We start from the raw sequence: 13,911 nt of genomic DNA, 5'->3' as shown, positions 1-13,911 counted from the left end.
GGGGGGATAAATGCTCTAAGAAAAGAACATTATTCTAAGAGCAACAGATCTTAAGGCCATGAGATGCTGTGAGATCATCTGGTCTGGCCTGTCCATCACAGTCCCCTCTGCTGCATCCACACCGACCGCATGGTGCAAGGACCCGCTGCGGCACCATCCCGTGCAGCGCATCATCCCCTCCTCCTGCCAGTGCTTGCAGTCCATCATCTCTGCTGCGTGTATGCAGAAAGGAGGTAAAGAAGGTGATGAGCGAAACAGCTGGGGCAGTGGAACAGAAGCACAGGTGCTGTAATATGTTGAGGCAGTTTATCGGTATGCCTGGAAATCACATCCCAGCTCTCCTGCAAAAGCCTTCCCGTAAACCAACACATATTCTTACCAGTCCATTGGCTCCTGCACACTGCTTTTTGCTGCCCATTGTTTCAGAGCAGCAGCAAATGCTCAGTGTGCTGGCATGGGCAGGGGCTGGAAGCACAGGCATGTGCAATTTCTTGCTGTTGGTGTGCACACAAAAGCCTGCAGGGAAATGTCCCTGCCCTCTCCTGGCACTGCCCCTCCTGCCAGCAAGGGGCTCAGGGTAAGGTCTCCTGAGTCAACTGAGGCTCTTGAGTCAACGAACGGAGAAAACGGGGCTTGTGTTAAGAAATTTTTATTTGTCCTTTGGATCTGTAATGTAAGCACATAAAATTACAAGTGGAAGAAACATCATGCCACAAAATTGCATAGAATTTTTACAAAAATGTGAATTATGCCTCTGAAACAATCATAGATTGAGGAACCGAAAAAATATGTACATGTTAACTGGAATATTTCATCCTACTCTGAAAGCAAATCATCAAGGACTAATCAATCACAGACACTATTAATACAATGTACAAGAGCAACACTGATTTCAAAGAAAGGCAAGCAATGATGTCCCTTTAGTTATCTGTCAGTGAATGTTTAGCTAATACATGAGCATTAATTAACATAATTATGAACATGTTAAGTCTAAAATGTCTGGCCTTCATTAGAATTTTTAAAATTCTGTTTATACTGCCAAAACCAAGCTATTTTCAGTAGTGTAAAGATATCTGAAGTGCACGACCTAGTTTAATATAGACAGCTCTATTCTATACAGCAGAAAGTCCACAATACAGCATTTCCACACATTCAACACGGAACAAGGCAAATACGTAAAAGGCACAAGACTTGCACATCATAAAGACCCTTTTGTCATTATCTTACTCTAGTTCAAGTAATATCAATATTAAATGATATCGGTTTCACTGAAATAGTTTGAACGATGCAAGATGTACAGGATTACACACTACCTTACACCTGCAGAAAGTGGCACTGTACAGATATAAAAAAATGTGAGTACAGGAAATGGTCAAATACAAACGTACTGTAAAATGACTACAGCTGATAGTATATTTAACCCAACCAGTCTATTTATTTCTTGTTAAATATAAATAAAAGGTTAACTGGCATTTGCCCGAGTTTCTCTGAGGACTGTGGCGAAGTCCTGGCTCCCCTGAAGTCCACGGGAATGTGGTGCCGAGGTTCAGAGGAGCCAGGATTTTCCCAAAAAGCCTGCACTGTACAACGCTTCTACAATGCAATAGTTTCAGTTTTAGTATGAACACTGCTGTCAATTTATTCTTGTAATAATTTAGACAACACGTCATTTTAACTTTATAAAATGCAGCATTAAATCTCAACTCTACATTTTCAATGAGTGATTAAGATTGATTTCAAAGTGCAAAACTAGGATTAGCAGAGGAGTCACCTTTCCTAGCGTTAAGATGAAAGTCAGATTTTTGAATTTCATGTGCACTGATTTCATCGTCATAAACCAGAACGGTTTAATTCAAAATATGATCTCCAAACAATGTGCAATTTTTCTTTCTTTCTGCTCTAAGTTTAAAAAGGAAACATCAAAATACTGTTTGTTTTCCAAGATTTGAACTTATATTTATATACACACACCATTATTTAACTGAAAACTTAAGCTTGATTTGAATTTTATTGCTTAAATTTAAATAAAATAAGTTACTTTAAGTACTAAACTCCTGAGGGAATGGAAGTAAGGTAACTCAACTGTTAGGATGTGTTAAAATGCCTCCCTATGAACGGATTGCTTTCTCCGATTGCCGGTTAACCCTAAGCAAGGCCCTGATCTTGCAGACGTGGGTGTGAACGTTATTCCCAGCCCAGCTCCTGAGCCAGTGGTGCAGGAGAGCACAACTCTCAGGATCAAGTGTCTGGAGGCCAGCCTGGGGCTTCTGGGCTGGCTCCTCCCTTGTTCCAAGGCACCTCCACCGGGGGGAAGGATCGTGCACCGGCCCAGGTACAATCCCAGTTTGTCTGAGGTGTTGGGTGAATCGATTTCTGCTGGGGGGGAACCCAGAGAACAGCATTTCTTTACCTTTTCAAATATCCTGACTTTCACAATGTGTCTCTGTCATCTGATAGAAATTTCCCAGGATGTGCTGTTACTTCTCTCATGCATATCATACAGTACGCTAACTTTGATTGTTCTTATTTTAACAAGTCAGTTAAACAGATTAATATACATTTTTAAATAACAGTGGTCAGGTTTTTATACTTTGCTTTTAAATTTTAGACCTTAGTAAAACTGAACCTCAGTCTTAAAAATAATGGAAGATTCTGTTAGATTTCAAATACTGTAGTCCTAAACATTTTATAATCCTATCAAATTCAGTAAGCTTAAAATATGATACTTAAAATCAATACTTTCGAGTCTGCAAAATATATATCAAATTTATATTCTAAAACTACTTTGATTTACACCACTAACACCACAAAAAGAATTCTATGATTCCATGATTATTCTATAGCAGTATAACCCAGATGTTAGCTCTCGGAAAGATTCTCCCTACTCACGGATCCCTGAAACATTTCATTTGGCCAAGAGACCACATCAACTTCAAATAGCAACATGCTGTGTGTGTATATAGACAGATGTGTGTGCACATATAGCTATATATATATATGGATATATATACAAACATATATGCACTCACACGGTGTGACAAACTCAGACGGACACAGACACCGACAATCTCCACGCGGGTTCTTCTCTCCGTTTTCCTCTCGTCCCCACAGTTCCAAGGATTTTCAGCAGCAAATATATGTCTCTCCATGGGATGAACATAATATCAAGACAGCAAGCCACCAGTGCTTGCAGAGCTAAAAAGGATCCCAGGTTTCAGTGCAAATGTAAAAGGATGGTACGGCTGTCAAGGTGCAGTTATAAAGAAGGAAACAAATATGATTAAGTACTGTTGTAATATTCGCCAGGATCTCTATTAGTTTGGAGCACTTTGCTCTGGCACTCCAAAAACAAATCTGCACACACTTTTCTCTGTACAATACACTGGTCTTCATTAAACATTCTTAACAGTGAACATGGCCAGAAAATTACCCATTGTAAACTGGCCAAAAAAAAAAAAAAAAGAAAGAAAAATAAAGAGAAGAGGGAGGTTAACATATTAATTTTCCCATTACAACTGCACTAAGCTTTAGAACAATAATCAGATGAAGAATGAGAATGAAGACCTTTGCAGAATACTTTTTATAAAATGTTCCTTTGGGGAAATGTGCACTCGAATGCAGATTGCTCCTGCCTCCCGAAGCGCTCGGCGGCAGCTCACCCCGGGAGAGCGGAGACGGGCAGTTGGGAATGGTGCGCCCCGGTGCACTGATTGTTTCTTGGGCAGTTAAAAAGTAGTATCAAACACTTTTTCTTGGTTATCTTCTTCCAATTCCTCCTCACTTTGTGGAGGTTTATGGTTTGATTTTCCACTGTCAGATGCCAGGGAAGAGGGGGCAGAACTGTGGTCTCCATCCTCACTGATTTTCCCTTTCATGGCTTCCTGTACGAACTCCAGAATTTCCAAAGGCAGTCTTTTGAATTTGTCTTGATATTCCTGATCAAGTTCCACCTGCAACTACAACAAAAGAGACAAGCTGTCTTCAGGTGTATCTGATGTGACCAGTGCTACAGGATGGGGAAAGTACCACACCAGGCAGGAGGGGAATTAACAAGGCATTTTTGCACAATTCAAGACCGTACTCCTTTCTTTCCCGGATTAGCACCACGCATCCAAAGTGCCTATCAATTTCCATGCAGTCATTGCAAAGCTGGAGGAACGTGCAGTCACAAGGCTGGTTTTGGGTACCATCCTTGGGTACCCAAATCCTTCAAATTCATGTGGATTTAACTGGAGTGGTGTCCATACTCCCACCGGCTTTGACAAGACCCCATCAGGTGTAGTATGGATCATGGATAAGCCTTTGAAAGAGCAAGGCCTTCATTGAGCTTCAGATAGTTAATCACACATCAAACACACCACAAACGTTGCTCTAAGAACAATAAAACAACTTGTGCCAGATTTCTTGGGTTGGAGAAACCATTAGGAAAAAGTCAGTTGTCAAAGGGAGTCAGAGAGGGAGGGAAAACAAGTTAAATTACATTTCTTAGGGCTAGATCATGGAAAGTTACATTATCGGATTAATGCAGAATGTGTCTTGGACATTACTGGGGAAAAAGTGTCATATCATCAACAGGATGCAAAAGGCATGCAGAAAGAAATCTGGCTATCAGTCTTCAGGAAGCAGTGGGTCCTTTCCCAGTATTTATTAGTACAGCCTTTGTTTTTAGTGCCCATATTAGGATCTGCACGATCCATTATTTGAAAAACATTAATGTGTCTCAAAGTTTCAACTGAAGACAAAGCCAATTTTTTCATCATGACCAATATGAGCACAGCAGGAAGCAAAAGGGGTGAGTTCCAAAGCCAGACCCGCTCCATCTGTCCGTCCATCCATCCATCCATCCATCCAACTACCCACCTTCTTAAAAACAGGGAGTCAGGTTCTGCTAACTGTAGCTGCAGCAGTTTTGCAATAGTTTCTTAGGCAATTGTGTTTTCAGCTAGGTATTTTCCCAGGATTTCCAGGATAAAGGTGCTAGGAATTCTGATCCTTCAGCTCTAGGCCTGAGTCTGTCCTGTACAGTCAGGTCTCCTTCACCCCACTGCAACAGCTCTCAACAGGCAATGCAAATTTTCACCTGAGCATTAGGTCCTATCCTAGTCTTACCATTCCTGACCTGTCCACACACACCATGTGACTCTCACTACCCCTCCCTCTGAGCCCTTCCAATCCCATTCCCCATGCTTCTGTCCTGGTTTTCATCCTGCATCTCTGCCTTTATTTTTGTGAGTGAGGCCTCTTCTCCTTTCTCCTGATGTGCAAATCAATGTCCTTAGCTCACCCGGTCTAGTTCTACATTCCTTAATTAGACAAATTCTGCAGCTTTTCTTCCTCAAGATCTAAAATCTGTTCTTTTTCCTTTTGATTTCCCTGCTAAAGCTCTTTTCCTGCCTCCTTTCTGGCAATTCTCCTGATGTTCTGGCCTCTGTTTTCCACCTCAGATAAAACCAAGTCTGAGGCACAAATGGTTCCGTTAAAACACACCCTGTGTCTAAAATACCTATTTCTGTCAGCTAGAAATATATAGTTGTCACTGTGGTAGTTAATCATCATCCTTCTTCTTTTCCTGCACCCCTTCATTTTCTGGCTTTATGGTGAGATACAAATTTTCTGAAGGGTTCCTCCTTTTGTGTCCATTTTGCAAACACTCGCACAAGTACAGGCATCATCAGAGGAGCAGTGCCATAGGGTGGCTGGTGCAGAAAACTGAAATGATCCTCCCTGTGTGCCCTGCTCACCACAGCCCCAGGAGTGCACTCCTGCTGCCCAGGGAGCTCCTCAGCCCCGTGAGATCCCGCCCGCGCTGGCTGCACTGTCAGCAGCACGGCACTCCCGTGGCTCATGCTGCCAAACCAAAGATTAAATTCTGGGCAAATTTAGGGGTCTTCCTTCATGGTGCTTGGGGCTACAGTTCATGACTAAATACCTGCCCTGCTAAAAAAAACCAGGAGTGCCCAAGCCAAAGATGGGCTGCTGCATTCCCCCGCCTCATTGTCACACAGGGCATTTGTGAACTTTGGGCGCCTCGGGTATAGAAGGTGGTGTGTAGTATCACAAGTCAGGGAAAAGTCTCCTGGCTCTCAGCTTCCTTCAGAACCTCGATTTGCTTAATTAGGTTTAAAAGCAAAAGAAATATTTGAAATCCCTCAGAAACTGAACGTTATCTGAACCCAGTGCAGCCATAAGCATGTTGTTAGATAACAATTGCATCTAATATTCTCCTAAAGCGCCTCCAGTGGCTAATCCCCCCTAAGTCGAGTGCTTAATAGAAATGACATGGATCTGGAGCCACCTCTCTGTCTCCAGAGACAGTCTATATAGATATCTAATCATGAGAAGGTTGAAGGAGTTGAGAAGGAGCAGACAGCAGACAAGGAGGGTTGATTAAAACTGCATCAGTAAAAATTAGTTTTCTTTTTGACTCCAAAGACTCTGTCAGTTCTTCCCCTTGCTCAGTGTCTGTCCAGCCCCTCAGATCCCATCCATTCTCTGGCCCCTGAGCTACCACACAAAGATAAAGAGACAAGTTGCCTACTTAAAACCAGCTGGCCTAAAGAAATCCAGCTGTTTTTCTCTTCAAAGCCTCAGTGTCCTCCTATTTGTTCTGTAGCTTTACAGGGACATTACAGTTCCTGGCAGTGAATGGAAAGCTGCCCTCCCAGCAGCAGCAGCCACACACAGCTCTCATTTGGCTGGCTGATGCCAAGACCAGGTGCCACGTTAGTTGTGACTAAAAACCTCTCTGCTCAAGCAGCACCTCACCACACTCCACCAGGGGGGCCTTCCTGCTCAGTTTGCTGTTCCCTTGGGTTGCTTCCCATCCCAAGTCCACCTACCCCACTTTCTCTGCTCTCCAGCTACTAAACAAGGTGACCTACACTTGCTGTTAGGATTTTGGAGTCAGACAAGGGGGGGGAATGAGACAATGATTAGACTGGCAGATCATTATCTGGACCACTGTCCTCATTAACATGTAACAACCTTCTTCCTTCTGTTATCTCACTGCCTGCCCTCTTACAGATCCTCTGTCCTCTCCTTAACCCACAACAAAAACAACAGGAATGTCACCCCCATGCAGCTTTAGTGTCCCACTGCTGGACACCATTTCTTGTTCAGGTAGATCTCACTCCCATGTACTTTACTGACAGGCAGGGAGTTAAAACTTTAAAATTCAGAGCCATCATTAGGTGTTGGCAATGGGGCCCTTAGGGACAGGAAATGAATCTGTTAGTCCCTCTTGAGGGCTGTGGCCAGAAGCTCTCCAATGTGTGCTTCCATCTCCTACCTTTTATTTGTTTTACCCAACAGTGCAAGTTAAAAAACGCCAGCTGATGCTCACCTCAGCTTTACGCAAAAACTGCCCTGGACAAACAGCACCATCTGCACCTCAAATCCAACCAACACAGCCCTGAGCCGAGGACAGGACACGAGCAGGGCTTTACAGGTGAGTACAGCTCCTGGTGGCCAGCCAGCTGCCCAGCTCATGGGCTCACGGTTCCTCCCAGTTCAAAGGGCTCTCTCTTCAGCATCCTTGGCTGCAATCGCTTTCCAAAAAGGGCCATCAGTCAGGGAAGGGCCTTGCAGCCCTTCCTTGGAATGTGGGAGGGGACAATCAGCTTAAAGCAAGGGAAACACGCTCAGGAAAGGAAACTGATGGTATTACTAAAACTATTTACATTCATGTTTGTACCTAGCTGTTATTAGAACTCCCAAATGAACGGCAGGAACAGCACTAGAAGCAGTGGCTGTGATCAATAAGGGATTGCAGAAGCAGAGGCTGTGGGTTCAGATGCTCCTGCCCAAGCCCCTGTAGACTCCTACATGCTTGCCAAGTGATCAGCCCTGTTTGCACCCAGAGCCAAAAGAGAGCGGTCACATGGGACAGGCACAGCGGCCAGAGGTGGCACAGCTGGCCCCACAGCTTCCACCTCCCCTCCTGCTGCACCCTGGCCGCCCAAGGGAAAGGGGAACCAGGCGAAACCATAGCCAGCCCGTGTCCCTTCCTGCAGCCCCTCTGAAGGGCTGAGTGTGACACTGCTGCCCCTTCCCCTGCCCCCTGCCAGCCAGTGGCCTTTGGAAGTGTCTGCATTTCCCTCTCTCCTGGTCCCCACACGCCCTGGGACACCACAGCTCAGCCTGGGACCTGGCAGCATCCTCGTGCTGCTGCCACATCTCAGCTCTGCACAGCCAGCCCACCGCACTGCCATTCGTTCAGCTCACACGCCTCCTTAAAATGATCTGCAGCTCAGAAACCACCCAAGGGTCACTGCTGAAAAAGCCTCTCCAGGATTACTCTTCAGCCAAAAACATTTTGAGAAAGTTATGTATGAAACACAACCATTACACATTTTGGTGAAAAAACCCCACCAAAACAGTTTTGTTGAAACAAAACCATTAATTATGGCCATATTTGGCTTGATTAAATTCTTCCACTGCAAAGATTTGATATGACTCCAAATAAGTCACTTTTTAAGTCTCAGGTTTTTCCATTCTGCTGGGAATTTTTCTCTAAGGGCAGCTTTTTGAATTTGATGTGTCTGTTATATCTCCTTTTAAATTTATCTTATTTTGTTTTTCTGATGACTTTCTTTCCCTGAATGATGCAGTGAATTATGAATGGAAAATTATTCAAATATCCTGGCTCAACAATTTAGGTAAAAATAGACTCCGAGGACTAAATAGTTCAGTTTCTCCAACAATCTCGGACATTTCCAACAGTAAACTCTTTATTCTTAAGATTGTTTCTCAATTTTTGAGTTAGGATTTCAAATGTGAGACATTTTAAAGTTGCATTATTTCTTCTTGAGGCAGAATGCAGCAAAATATATAAAAAACTTACTCTTTTGGTATTTGATTGTTGCATTTACTCACCAGATGAAATGCGGTACTCATTTGTATCCATAATTACCGTGGCACTGCCCACATGCAGGATATTATTTAATTCCACACAGGCAGTGCCTGTGCTTTTTGTTTTACTGACGAGAAACTCAAGTGCCTTCGTTTCTTCTGTGCAATTTCAGCAGAATGTATTTTGACAAGAGGCTGTAACTGGCCACTGCACCGTTGGAAATCAAAGGGGGGCTGCAAGCTCTCCAGGGAATTTCTGTTTAGCAAAGCTCCCGTTTCCCTTACCACGTGCCATGGGAAATGTTTATTTGGTTAACACCAGCACCACTGATATTTTCAGTGGTCAGTGTTGCCATATTGCAACAGCAACACTGGGCTGGGACTGGGGCCCCTTTCTCATTCCTCCCCTCCTTCTCTAAATCTGCTAAAGCTACAAATACTTATTTTTCTTCCTGCAAATATTTGACCCATGTGCCTTAAGATACTTTTAAATAGAGGATTTGGGGCTTTTAAGCCTGCATCAGACAACAAATATGCATAATGTCAGTGACCTCAATTTAGCTTCCAAAATAGCACATGGAGGACTCCCAGATTAAGGGTACAGAGAGCAAGAAGGCTGCTGTTCCTCTGCTTTTCATTTTCAGAGCTTACTTAATTAGAAAGCCATTCTGGAGGGATACAGCACTAAAAGACATATGAGTAGCAAGAACTGTTAAAAGCAGATGGAGGCTCACTAACAGGGAGAGTGAAATTGAGGAACAGAGCTCAGGGATCAAGTGATTTATAGGCAGCAATCTTTGTTTAATTGGAAACAGTAGGAGTTCCTTATTCAGGACCATGTTATTCCCTCCACTAGGCAGATTTCTGCTGGGAAGGCAAAGGAGTAACCACTGCTCAGATGTCCTCATGCCTCAAGGCCACAGTCCCTCTGCAGCGCTGGCTGGAGACCTCTCTGCCCCATCAGAGTGGCCCTAGGGCAGCAGTGGGAGCAGCAGGCTCTGGGGAAGCTGCTTGCCAGGCCTGGGGAAGGAGTTAACTCTGCGCGTGCAGAGAGCACCTAAAGGCTCCTTTTTCTCCCAGTGACACCAAGGAAGTGCATAAAGGGACGTGCCAACCACCTGACATTTGGGCTTAATACAGTTTAAGGACAACACGCTAACCCTGAGATGAAACTCTTCAGGTAGACAAGGTTTTCTCTCAGAAGATGTGGGAGCGTGGAATCATCAAGGGGAGCCTAAGGGCACTTGGCAGCTGAGGTGGCACCAGGTAAACAACAGCAGGAAATGTCTTCATGCTGTCTGGAAAGCTCCCATTGATGAGTCCTGTCCTCAGACAAGGACATCTCTGCATTTCAAACAATGGTTACTTTCCAGACCACGAGAGACACCAGGCACACCAGTTCCCAGACTCCTTCTCTCCTCCCTGCCCGAAGGTGATGCTCCCCATGTCCTTCACACGAGGCCACCCGGCTGACCTCACCGCCCCACAAAGCCTCCACGCTGCTTCCCTGAGACCCGGGCTGCTGGCTCAGCTCCAGCTCTGACCGCTCCACTCTGGCCCTCTGCCTTCCATGCAACAGGCTGCACAGCCAGGCGCTGTCCTGGGCAGAAATCACCAGCAGGCACGCCAGCAGCAGGGAGTGGGTGACACAGCCCGTTATCTCCCCTCCTCCAGACACGCCTCCCTCCCTTATCTGCCGTGCTGCAGCTCAGTGTCTCTTCCTGCCGAGGCAAAGGTGATGTGCTCTGCTCCCCCAGGGTACAGCAAGTCCTCACATCAGAATCACAGTCCCTCTGATATGTGCTGTGCCAAGGCACCGGGCTGTAACCTCGGGGCCTCCACCAATCTGTGTCTCTGCCTCTGTTAACTGCAACCTCCATTAATCCAATGGCTCCTGGGCTCCTGGATTTTCATGTTTAAAAGGCAGCTCGTATCCACCCTCTGCGGAGTAAACCAACATTTGCTCCAATAACTGATTAAAAATAAATGTCTGGGTGGTGAGATTGCCCGTCAGTGCTGCCCAGGTTATACACATATTAAACACAAATACACCTGTACAACATCTCTGCTGAGACCTCCTGGGTTAGAGAAGGTCCTTACAGCAGAAGCCTAAACCAGTGATCTTTTCCTACTGGCAATTGTATTATAGCAGCAATTTCAGATCTCTTGCATTTTCTTTAAAGAAATTATTTAAAGAAATAGCTTGTACTGAACTCTGTGGGAGGATTTTCTTCACAGTAACTCGTTTCCTGTTTCTTCAAGTCTGGCAGTTTATTCTCATGCACAGCCCTGCTCTGTGCCTTGTAAGCTGCATACTTGGAATTACTCCTCTTTCTGATGATTATTTCATGTAACAGTTTGCTTTTGTGGAGAAAATGCTTTCTTAAGCTGTCAAGTGGCTCTTAGACAACACCATAAAAGCATGACCTATGCACCTCATAATGCATATGAATAAAAATAATTTGAGCTAGAATGAACAGGGAAAAAAATCCCCTTTCTATGGGCATTTTAAGGGTGGATTCTGAGATTCTGTTCTTTTTTATCATCACTAGAGGAAGCTTACAGTCTTCACTGTAAGCAAAGGAGAATCTGCTCAGTTTCGATGCAGTAAATCCAGAGAAACTCCCCTGAAGTCTCATCTATCAGCAGATACTGCCCTCAGTTTATTGGGGTGGATCCAGGGTAAATAACTCAAGTGACAGAGCTCAAAGCAAGCATCTTAGCTGGTCCATTTTTAAATGGCTGTCCATATTTTGGATGCTGCAAAACAAACAACCAACAAAAAAGATCAGTGCAGCCATTACCTTCTAATAAATGATGTTTTTCCACTTCCACGATGCCGCCAAGACAGCCTGTAAACAGCACAGGCCTTCCAAGAGTAGCAGAATTGTAATCCTCATCTCAAGAGGTCATGACAGTCCCTTGGAAACTCATTTTAAATGACTTCTTGAGGTTACAACAGCAACAATATATTCCAGAAATATTCCAAACCCCGGGCGGAGCGCGCAGAGAATGCGGGACTCAGCAGCAGCCCCACGGCCACAGAGCAGGATGTCCCCAGCAGGCCATGGCATCTGCAGGGCACTTAATATTTACTGTGTTCTGCCTGAGAGTGCTGTTCTCCCCCAGAGTGAGAGGTTCTGGCAATTTTGGAAAGAGGAGCGACAAGAAAAGAAAGTTTCAGGTGCTTAAGGCCTCCTGTGTGAGGGCTCAGGAGCTGCTGGAGTTCAGATCTGGAGAAAAGGTGGTGGAACCCACAGCAGAGCTTTTGGATTCTCACCTACATTGAACTCTGGATTCAGTTTAACAAAGCACTTTCCAGTCTCTCATTTCCACGTTGCTAATAGGTAATTACAGTGTTGCCTGTGTCTGACTCTTGGCAGGACATCTCGAGCAGGCCCCATCAGTGCCACAGAAAATTCCCTCCGAGCCAGAGATTTCTCCCGCAATACAACAATGAAAAGGAAATAAAGAATCCCTTTCTCTGTCTCTCCCCAGGGGCATCACTGTGCTCCTCAAAGCAAAGGGAACAGCTCAGGCTGTGATTAGGTCTGGCCCCTCCTTTCACTGCCATGGGCTGCTCTGCCCTGACTCTCCAGCCTCCAGAGCTCCAAACACACACCGAGGGCTGTGCATCTGGAGACAGCACCTTTCCTCAGGTACACACGCCCTGCAATTTCCATGTCCCTGACAATGGTCAGGGAGCTGCCTGGAGGTTTAGGAGCAGCCATCAGCTCAGGAATAATCACACTGATTGCTGCACTTTGAAGTTTACCTTGCTCTCTATGCCAGAGAGCCTGTGCAAGATGGAGCCCCACTGAAAAGTCTGCTTGGAAAATTACTGAGCAGTCAGTCCTTCTCCTAATATCTTGTTAAAAATGAATGTTTCTAGACTAGTAAGCAAGCACACTCTGAATAAAGATCAAAGCCTTCAGAGTTTCTTTGAAAACCTTTTCAAGCAGTTGCAGTTCTATAATCCCTTGTAACAGTGAAGGCTATTCCAAAATATTTCCTAACTCATCAACAACATGAATCTGGCTTCCTCTTCACTATTAGCAGAGACTTTTGCATTGACTCTCCCCAAATAATGAGCCAAGTTAGTGACAGACCCACTGAGCAACACAGGCTAATGAAAACCATCCATTCAGAACCTGGCAGAAGCTGAACAGTGGAGACAGAGCCACCATCCCTCCTCTTCCATCTTCCAGAAAGGATGGCTCACTATTTTGGCCTTTGCACTCCCAAGTGCCAGGGAAGTTCTGAGGCTGGGTTTAACAATGACAAAAAGCTGGGAGCAGGTTCAAACTTATGTGCTGATGTATAAGTTCATTATTATCTAATGGCCATCAAATGGAAATGTATCACTGCTACTGGGCATGAGGCTGGTGAGTTTAGGGCTGCTCTGTGTTTATATACTGTGATTATCTTCACATCCCTCTCCTTCCAGCATGAGTTCATCCATATGAGTTCATCCACACGAGTTCATCCACACTGCTCCTCGTTTCATGCTGTGTTACACAACACACTTGGCTTTTTTTTTTCATTTGAGAATCAAAATTAGTGTAGAATTTTAACTGCAACTATTAAAAACTTCAGAGCTTAATGTAAGAGCAACACTGCCCAGTGGTTCAGCCTAATTAAAATAGCCTGAAGGTTTTTACTTCCTGACACTACAATGAGCTTTAAAGGAAAAACCCCCTCTTGCTGTCTGTACTGCTGTTCCTGGATTGAGCAGTGCTATGCACTAGGAGGGTGACCGAGCCATCCTCATGATTAAGTTCAAGGGATTAATATTTCAGTTCAGTTGTTTTTCATTTAAACATTTTCTCCAAAGTTCATATTAACGCTGACTGCTGCAAGCTTAGGCAACTCTCTAATTACCCATCAAGTTTAAATGACCCATGCAGAAAACCTTATTTCAGTGATGTTCAGCAAGCATCCCACAACGCAAAAATTGACAAATAAGGTAATTTCATCAAGCCAGATCGACAGGACAAAGCTGCCCAGAGCAGCCTGAACTCCTGCCTGGTAAAGCACATACCCAAAGTTCACTCCAGTCTA

General features: G+C 44.6%; 1 protein-coding gene across 3 annotated transcripts in view; it reads right to left on the bottom strand.

Moving 5' to 3' along the window:
* Window positions 1–633: 633 nt before the first annotated feature.
* The window catches only part of PLCB1 (phospholipase C beta 1), a 317,819-nt gene continuing 304,541 nt past the window's right edge, over window positions 634–13,911 (bottom strand). Inside the window, exon 32 of one of the 3 annotated variants that reach the window (XM_038131492.1) lies at window positions 634–3,956. In XM_038131492.1, the coding sequence (XP_037987420.1) occupies window positions 3,726–3,956 (231 nt within the window). In that variant the 3' untranslated portion in view covers window positions 634–3,725. The remainder of the gene's footprint in view (window positions 3,957–13,911) is intronic. The other 2 variants (XM_038131493.1, XM_038131494.1) reach the window with 2 other exon arrangements.

The sequence above is a fragment of the Motacilla alba genome, chromosome 3 (assembly GCF_015832195.1).
Source record: "Motacilla alba alba isolate MOTALB_02 chromosome 3, Motacilla_alba_V1.0_pri, whole genome shotgun sequence".
NCBI lineage: Eukaryota > Metazoa > Chordata > Aves > Passeriformes > Motacillidae > Motacilla > Motacilla alba.
Note: the sequence above shows the minus strand (reverse complement) of the source record. Positions and strands in the feature narration are given on the sequence as shown.